Here is a 9,379-nt window from a genome sequence, read left to right as displayed (position 1 = left end):
CTGATCTATTACGGTTCAGCGGATGTGCTGTAACTGAAACAAATCATGGATATCCCCAATGCCCCCGAAGGTGAGCAGTAACGTTACGCTGCAACGTTAGCGTTAACGCTATCGGATTGCCATTGTACGTTAGCTAGCTACCATGCTACCTGCAGCTAATGTTGTTCAACACAATACGTTTCCGCTGCATTTAGCCTTTTGGCCAACTTTGTAACGTCAGTAGCTACATGCGATTCTACGAAGTGTTTGTGTATCGTTACTTTGATCACCAATGGACAATTATAGACTTTAGAATTGTAGCGCGACAGTTAATTAAGCTAAGCGTTCATAACGTTAACGGTAGTTATTTTTAAAGTATTTTGTTTAAGTTAACGTTAGCTAACTTACACGGCTGGTACGTTTAACTTATTTTTCCTCCAAATCTGCGATGTCCTTCTCCATTTTCATGTTCTAATGTGTAGTCCTATGTGGCACGTTGAGCGCGCATCCTTCAGCCAGTAAAGCGGACTAAAACACATGGAGTTCCAGTGCGGACTCTTTGTGGATTAGGGTGCCCTCTCCTCAGGCTAACCTTACTCTACTAATATCTCAGTGTCAATGAAAACTCAGGTCTCATTAAAATCGTTTGATGCCTGCCCAGATGTGTGCATTATTAGCTGGTATTTGGGTGTTAAAGATCACAAACACACATCTGTTGGTCAGATGTTAAACTAAATTTCCCCCAAAATGGTTCGTGCCTCTTCAGTTTTTCTGAAAGATTAATAACCAGGTAACACTCTTTGAAACCCCAGAAGATAGTTAAACTATCTACTAGGAAACAGAGTTATTTTTGTTCGTGCAGTAGATGGGATTCTTCTTTTATTCAGATTGGTACAAAAGAGGTTAATGTTGTCAGAAAAGCACAAGTTATGGTCATTTCTTACTGTCTTTTTGGTTGGTTTGTTTGTCACCACTTTAAGACAGATCACCAGCTGCATCAGCTCTGACTGTATTTGTTCCCTTTTCTTTTTTTTCTGGTGCAGATCAAGAACTGAGGAATGTCATTGACAAGCTGGCACAGTTTGTTGCTCGGAACGGGCCAGAGTTTGAAAAGATGACAATGGAGAAACAGAAGGACAACCCAAAGTTCTCCTTCCTCTTTGGGGGAGAATACTTCAGCTACTACAAGTGCAAGCTTTCTATGGAGCACCAACAGCGTATGTAGTTAAAAGGACAGTCAACTATAAAACCAGAATTTGCACACATTTTTGTGACGTTTGGTGTTTGTAATCCCCACTGATGCTGAATGCTTGACGTGCCTGTCCAACAACTGCTTGTTTGAGCAATGTGGCAGTATTTTCCAATCCACTGTATCTCAGATCACAGAACGACCTGAAATAACAACAACATTGTCAACGAGATTATTTTATACATATTTCACATTGCTTTTAGCGGCTGAATCCAAATATGCAATATACTGTACTAGTTCTGCCAGTACTTAAAAACTGTAAAACTATTACATTTACGTTTACCACACAAAGGCTACGCCCTGCTGTTCTATAAGTATCAGCAAAGTTATTTAACTGTAGTATTATGTACTTACTCATAGTTCTGACTCATCAGACTATTATTGCCACTTGTTGCTGAAGTAGAGAAAGTCAAAGCTTCTTACTGCACCTATAGAATTGTTTTGGTCACTGTATGATTAGATAAGATAGTGTTGTGCAGAGGGTTGCATGGAGTTCTTCTGTCAGTCATGAAATACCACTTAAATGCATTACTGTATTACCATTTGCTTTTCTTCACTTAGATCCTTCTATCCACGATGGTGAGGAGTATCAATCTGAAGGTATTTATTGGAAAACCAGATTTAGTCCGGGGGTCAAGGAATAGCGACAAATTCAAATTCCAGTTGGAAAGCTTCTTGCTTGTTGTCAGTTACATTTTTTCTTATGAGTACTTTTTGACTATGTGCTCTATTGTTTTAGAAGTAGACTGAAGATATCTCTATCTTGTTGATGGTGCTGATCATATTGTGCTTAGTCCTCTATTTTGAGGCTGTCAGGTCTGGTTGAACTAATCCTATCATCCACCATCTTGCTAAGTGGTCCCACAAAGCTGGTTTACAACCCGTGTTTGCAGCATCTGACAAATTTAGAGAAAACTATGACATCAGACAAATACGTAAAAGTTAAAGGTGTAAAGTAGAACAGTTTTAAATGACAATTGCAGGATGGACGGCTGATAAGCAACCGCAGATTGTGAATGGGTAAATGAACAGTTGAAGACCTAATTAATTAATTAATGTCCTGCTTAGATGTGTTTTTATTCTTTCAGCTGCAATCCTTATGGTGTGGAACGAACTTGGGGGCAAATAAAAAATTATAAAAACATAATTCAAAGCGGGAAAACCAGAGTAAAGTAACTCTGCATCCAATCTCTAACTGTAAGACACGACTCAAGAAGCTGACACGCACACAATAAATATATTTATCTAGTAATTTTTATTTTATTTGCTCCCAAATCCGTTTTACACCTCTGGGGTTGCAGCTGAAAGAATAAGTCGGAAATATTGTCACACGGCAATAGAATACATTTGCAAAACATGAACTTGTTATTGTCGGCTCTATTGGGCTCTATTAGATAAAGTGGTGAGGTTATAAATCTATTAATTTACACATTCACACAGTCAGTGATTTATTGCCAGCTGTCTTTTTTGCATGTCTGTTTAAACTTTTACTTTTACTCTGGATTTTTGACTTTTATCTCAAACATCGACAATCCGAAGCAGGTTAGGTGTTCAGCATAAGTAACCATGGCGATCTATCCTGGTAAGAAGTCAAATGACTAAATACCCAGAGGTAACCCGGAAATAACCTTGCTTAACACCAAATCCTGCTTTGTAGTACAGGGCACAGAGGCCTAAAATAGGCTGCTCTGCTGATGGCACCAATCACAAACATGTGGACACATGTCCATGTTTGTGATTGGTCAGATGCTGAAAACTCCTCCCCTTTGTGTGCTTACAGATTGAGAAACCCTGGGTTGATATACCGAGTGGATGCCCACCTTTTGTAGGAGCGTTTAGCAGGATGGGGGTTGTTAGGTTTAGTTACATTTTGATTTATATACTTTTGTTTAAATGTATATGATTTATGGACTGCATCCTCCACCTGGGCATCTGCATCACATTAGCTGTGGCACAGTATCAGCCTCAACACCAAAATCAGAGCTTTACCAAACTTCCAGACTTCAAATTGTAATTTTCCCTGCTACTTTATTTGCAGAAATGTACAACCCAGGCACCAAAGACGTGGTTGACATTCCCCCGCCATCGATGACAATGACTGCGCCGCCTCCGATTCCTCTGCCTGCAGCGCCGTCTCTGGATGAGCTTATCCAACAGAGCCAATGGAATCTGCAGCAGCAAGAGCAGCATATGCACACACTCAGACAGGTATAGAGCAAGAAATAAATGAATAAATGGTGAATGGACCCGTACCTGTATACCGCTTTTCTTGTCTTCGGACCACTCAAAGCACTTTAACACTACATGACATCATTCACCCATTCACACATTGATCTGAGGAGCTACCATGCAAAGTGCCACATCAGGATTATCAACCATTCATACACCGTAGGCTCAAGGACACATCAACATGGGCTGGCGGAGCCGGGGATCTAACTGCCGATCCTCTGATTGACGGACAACCCTGCTCACCACTGAGCACAGTGTACATCCTCCGTTTCCTTTTAGTTTGTTTTTTTATTTTTTACTCAAGAGCAATGCTCCTTTCAGTGAGTGCTAGTAACCAGAAGTCAGCTAAGGGATTTTTGTAGTGGAAAGACAAATTATTTTGATGAGGTAATTTTGGTATTGCATTAGCCTGCAGCCTGTAATTCTTTACAATTTACGGTGAATTTTCTTTTCGCTGAAGATGGACCGGTGTTAAAGGAACAGTGTGTAGCATGTAGGGGGGATTAATGGGCAGAAATGGATTATAATATCCATAACTGTGTTTTAATATGTGTATATTCACCTGAAGCTAAGAATTGTTGTGTTTTTGTGACCCTTGGAATAAGCCACTTTTATCTAAGTAAGGAGCAGGTTGTATTCCATGGAGTCCACTTTTTGTTTCTACAGCAGGCCAGAGCAGAAAACTGAACACTGGCTCTAGAGTGACTTTGGCGATTTTACATGACCTAAAGATAGGGATGGTTACCAAAACTCGGTCCTGGTGCTCAATTATTAAAGATCAGCGTAATGATAAGCCCCGATGGTTTTTTTTTCCCCATACATTTTAATGAGTAATGAGATGATAATTTATCACTGCGCTGCAGCGCACATCTCCTCGCTCTCTTTGTCGGCCTGATCTCCAACTACACACCCACATAGCCACAAATACACACACTCGAAGCACAAGCAGAGGCTGCGAAAAGAACAGGAGGGAAGGACTGATACTGACTGATGTCTGGGATTCTTTATAAACACCACTCAAATGTTATCTTATTAACAATTTGTTTCCAGTGGGATATTAAAAGCTTTATTGACTTTGCTGTTGTAAACATTGCTTTTGCTGCTCTATAAACAATATTATATAGTTTGTATAATTGTATATATTGTATATGTAATAGTTATATTTAGGATATAAATGAATTCTAAATTTGTTATTATTTCGTTGGTTGCAATCTGCAACACACCTCTAAATGTCACTCTTACACACTGTTCTTTTAAGTTAGAGAATAAGGGAGTAACAATCTTGGAAATTAAAAATACTTTGTATGTCAGTTAGTATTACCAAATTATTTAAAATGGCATAAACTGTATGAATGAATGAATTTACATTTTTAAAAGTGTAATGTATATATTTAAATATATACGGAAGAATATATTTTCTGATGCTTTTTTCCCTGTGCTTCTCAATAAAGGAACAAGTGACTGCAGCCATAGCTCTGGCTATGGAGCAGCAGACCCAAAAAATGCTGCTAGAAACTCAGTTGGACATCACAGAGTTTGACAACCTGCTGCAGCCCATTATAGACACCTGCACCAAAGACGCCATCTCTGTAAGCCTGCCAAAGATTCTTTTAGGGACGCTTCTGTTTGTAGATTCCTTAAATATGGTTTCCAATAATATTGATATCTCACTCATGTGTTTGTCTCCCTGTCAGGCTGGTAAGAACTGGATGTTCAACAATGCCAAGACTCCACAGCACTGTGAACTGATGACATCACATCTTCGCAACCGCATCACTGCTGATGGAGCGCATTTTGAGCTCCGCCTACATCTCATCTATTTAACCAATGACGTTCTCCATCACTGGTACACAAAGCAAAATATACTTACTTTACTCTCTCTTGGGCTCTTGGATACTGATTCCATTTTTCTTTCTAAGAACTATTATTGACAGCAAGATTGTGACATGAGGGTCTGTGCTACTTTATGCCGACTTGAATGCAAAACCTTAAATTACACAAACTTAAATGTGACAGGTCGGCCACTGGTCATGGCTGAGCAGCTGAAAACTGTCCAGCAGCCGATCAATCAGTGCATCTCGAATCAATAATGATGATAGCCATTAGTTGCAGCCTTGATAAGTTCATTAAACACATCTAGTATAGAAAGGCTTATTGAGAATTAAAAACAGATTCAGTGAGAAGAGAAGAATTGTAACGTGTATTTAAATGTGTCTCCACAGCCAGCGGAAGCAGCAGAAGGATTTGTTGGCAGCATTGCAGAACGTTGTGGTTCCCATCTACTGCACCAGCTTTCTGGCCGTAGAGGAAGAGAAGCAGCAGAAGATAACTAGGGTAAACACTTTCAACATCTCTACCTCTTCTCAGATGACAGTACTACTAGTCTAAGTAGGAACATTAATATTATTGGGCACTACTCTCCACTTTATCCCAGAATAATTATAATATAACATTATTAAATAACATCAGTTATTGTGGGAGTGTTATTTGAAAATATAGTATTACACTATGCATTAATAGTATAATGAAATAAGTACCATCATGTCAGTTGCATTGACTGGAGTGTGTCTTGTTTTTAATATGTGTCAACCTTTCACATATTGAAACCTCTTTTTAGTTCAATTGTTATCACTGAGTCTGCAGTTGGCTTTCTCTGATTATACCCACCCACTTCCTTCCCAGTTGTTGCAGCTGTGGGAGAAGAATGGGTACTTTGATGAGGAGACCATTCAGCAGCTACAGCATCCAGCCCTGGGCCTCGGCCAGTACCAAGTGAGTGGAATAAAATTGAATGCTCTACTTGCTGGTGCAAAGCCTGTTTTATTTTCCTCAGGAACCATGAACAAAACATTTTTTCTTCTTTTTCTTTTGGCTTGTATATGAAATAATCATGCCTCGTATAAGTTTAGAGGCATTCCACAGATTTTTGGGTCAACCTCATCTTTGTTACATTTAAATAAAAAATATGTAAGTTTGTTCTTCCAATAATTTAAAGTTGTTAGCCAATAATTGTGGTGTGTACATCTTCCAAGATAATGAGCATGGTCTAAAGTGGCGCACGATCTGAAAGAGCAATATGGCCTATATCCAAATCAAAGACAGAAATTATTCATATAATAAGAGTAGTAGGCATGATGAAAAAGTGACGACTACCAAAAATAACAGCAACTGTGGATATAGTAGAATAATGATAATAAAAGTGGTAATCATATTGGCAATACTACCATATGCAACTCATAATATCAATGCTAGCAGTAGCTGTCGCGCAGGACCAGGGTCCAGAATAACCTCTCTTGATTGTACAGGGAGCCAGCGGTAATGCAGAAATTAATACAGAAGCTAATACAGGAGTAAAGTGATCTCTTTTCTTAGTTTTTGTTAGTACACGAGCTGCAGCATTCTGGATCAACTGGAGAGATTTAACCCTCGTGTTGTCTTGGGGTCAAAATGACCCATCAACACACATACATATACACTCGTACACGGGTCATTTTGACCCCCAAGACAACACGAGGGGACTTATTCGAGCAGCCTGAGAATAAGGAATTGGATTTGTCTAGAAGTATTAAAAATGCGTGAACTGATCTTTCTGCATCGCTTTGAGACAAGATGTGCCTAATTTTTAAATGTTACTACATCTTTGAGATTTGTTTTACGTGGGGCTTAACCCTTTTAGTACTGTAATGTTAACAGTCCGTCTGGTCCTTTTTTTTCTTATTTATCAATAAATATGTCAAAAAATGTTTTTTTGGCAAAGTTATTTTGCTCCTTTTTTCAGGAGAAATGTATCTTTCAAAATCTGGCAAGTATTTGTCATTATTATATGTTATACATGCTTAAAACAGTGTGTAATGACAAACAAAGTAAAGAAACAGATTTGAATTTTTATCAGATTTCTCTTTATAAACAACTTCAAATGACCTTGAACAAAGCTTTTGAGATCACACAAAATAGCTAAAACTTGTTTAACATCTAGACCAAAAATATGTTTTTTCCAGAGCATTCAGAGCCAATGCTACAGCATGTTTTGTTGGTCCATGTCCAGGCGTTTTCTTACTTCTTGTGGTAATCCCTGAAACAGTTCCTGGTTAGCTGAATGCAGAGCCCAACATTGCACTCCTCACACTTCCAGGGTGTTCTTTTATGGCAGAGAGTGCACTGCTTCCTCCCCATGCTTGCCGACTGTCTTTTTTCAGTGTCCTCATTTTGGTTGGTGGGAACCGGGAAGTGTCCTTGAGTGGGGGGCTTAGGTGGGCCAGTGAGTGGCACGCCGAGCAGCTTTGCACACAGATCCTCCTGGAAAGCCTGACGTGTCATTGGCATCTTCTCCTGACTCATGCTGAGCTCCTTGTGCACAATGAAGCTGTTTGTGACAGCAATGTCAAAAAGATGCTGAAACACAGTCATGGGCCATCTCTTGGTTTTTCTGTGGACCGAGTTGGTTCCCAGCATCTGGTCAGAGGTGTCCACTCCCCCCATGTATTTGTTATACTCACCCACAGCTGTGGGTCTGGGGATAGGGGCCCTCTGACTGGACCCATCACCGGTCTTCTTCCACCGCAGGACCGTCTCACCGGTGAACACTGGATGGACAGTGGAGCAGATCGAGACCTCCCTGGTGTCCATCCTTTTGATGAACAGTAGGTCCCCATCCCGGATCCACCTGATAGAGCCTCTCTCAGATTTTTTCGTCAGGGCATTCTCCTGAGTTTTCAGGACACCAATTCTGCTGTGCCTGTAGGTTCCACATACCCCAAACCCCTGCTGGCTCAAATGACGGAAGAGGAGAGGGCTTGTGTAAAAGTTGTCACAATACACAATGTAGCCTCCCCCCAGATAGTCTTTGTTCACCCGATGTGCCACTACATCGAATGAAAGCCCCTTGCCTGATGCATCGTGGTTCTTTCCTGTGTACACCCTGAAGTCAACTGTGTACCCATTCACATCAGCCAACACAAAATTTTTTAGCCCCCACTTTGTTGGCTTGGCCTTCATGTATTGCTTCATTGAAAGCCGAGCCTTTGTGGAAACCATCCTCTCATCCACCGAGATGTGCTGCTTTGGATGGTACACGCTCTTGCAGCGGTCCTGATAATCTCCAGCAGAGATTTTACCTTTTGCAGGGGGTCATAGTCCTCTGTCCCCTTTTTATGTTCATTGACTGCATCCTCGTCTGGATCGCTCATGTGAATGTTGGAGGTGATGAACCTAAACCTGTCCCTCGACATTGCTAAAGCGGGAAAGGGCACATGAAAAATTGTATTTTTCCTCCAAAAGTCAGACATCTTTGGCAGGTTGCAGACTGACATAAATAACAACATCCCGAGGTAATTTTGCAGCTTCTGTGGGGTGATGGCAGTCCACGCAAACTTTTTCCCCTTCCTCAAATTTCTTTGGCCATTTTTGTTTGTGTTTGCACACAAGAGCTGTATTTACTCAGAGTCAAAAAAAAGTGCAAAGATATCCAGTGATGTGTGGTTGACAGTGGTGAGAGGGGGTTGGGGACCAGGGCTATGATTCGGGAGGAATCTGGGTGGGCGAGCGTTGGCAATGTTAGGGTCTGTCAACATTTTCCAGGCCTCTTGGCGAAGCGGTGACTGGGTACGAGGGGCATCACCAGCAGCATCAGCACCTCTAATGATTTGCCCACGACCACAAGCGAGACCACTAGACGATGGCCCACGACCACGACCACTAGTCCATGGCCCACGACCACTAGTCCATGGCCCTTCGTCAGAAGAATCTCTAAAAATATAAAGATATATCATAAGATTAGATATGATTTATCCAAAAGAAACCCATGTGTTTCTAGGAAAAAATGTCAACAGTATAAGAATAGGAAAAGTTATAAATAACGCAGTAATAAAGCAATTTGAGACAAAGTAAATAAGAACAAATTATCATCAAATTATTATTATCAAA

The 9,379-nt window shown here is 40.5% G+C and overlaps 1 protein-coding gene across 1 annotated transcript in view; it reads left to right on the top strand.

Annotated features, from left to right (window-relative positions):
• Nucleotides 1–45: 45 nt before the first annotated feature.
• cherp (calcium homeostasis endoplasmic reticulum protein) overlaps nucleotides 46–9,379 on the top strand; it is a gene marked incomplete at its 5' end in the record, with an annotated part of 31,474 nt that continues 22,140 nt past the window's right edge. The window contains 8 exons of the mRNA XM_079221293.1: nucleotides 46–70; nucleotides 1,023–1,196; nucleotides 1,790–1,828; nucleotides 3,267–3,436; nucleotides 4,909–5,046; nucleotides 5,152–5,303; nucleotides 5,680–5,791; nucleotides 6,140–6,229. Of these exons, the coding sequence (XP_079077419.1) occupies nucleotides 46–70; nucleotides 1,023–1,196; nucleotides 1,790–1,828; nucleotides 3,267–3,436; nucleotides 4,909–5,046; nucleotides 5,152–5,303; nucleotides 5,680–5,791; nucleotides 6,140–6,229 (900 nt within the window). The remainder of the gene's footprint in view (nucleotides 71–1,022; nucleotides 1,197–1,789; nucleotides 1,829–3,266; nucleotides 3,437–4,908; nucleotides 5,047–5,151; nucleotides 5,304–5,679; nucleotides 5,792–6,139; nucleotides 6,230–9,379) is intronic.

This window comes from Taurulus bubalis, assembly GCF_910589615.1.
Source record: "Taurulus bubalis genome assembly, chromosome: 7".
NCBI classification, from domain to species: Eukaryota; Metazoa; Chordata; class Actinopteri; order Perciformes; family Cottidae; genus Taurulus; species Taurulus bubalis.
This window is presented reverse-complemented; position numbering and strand designations above follow the sequence as displayed.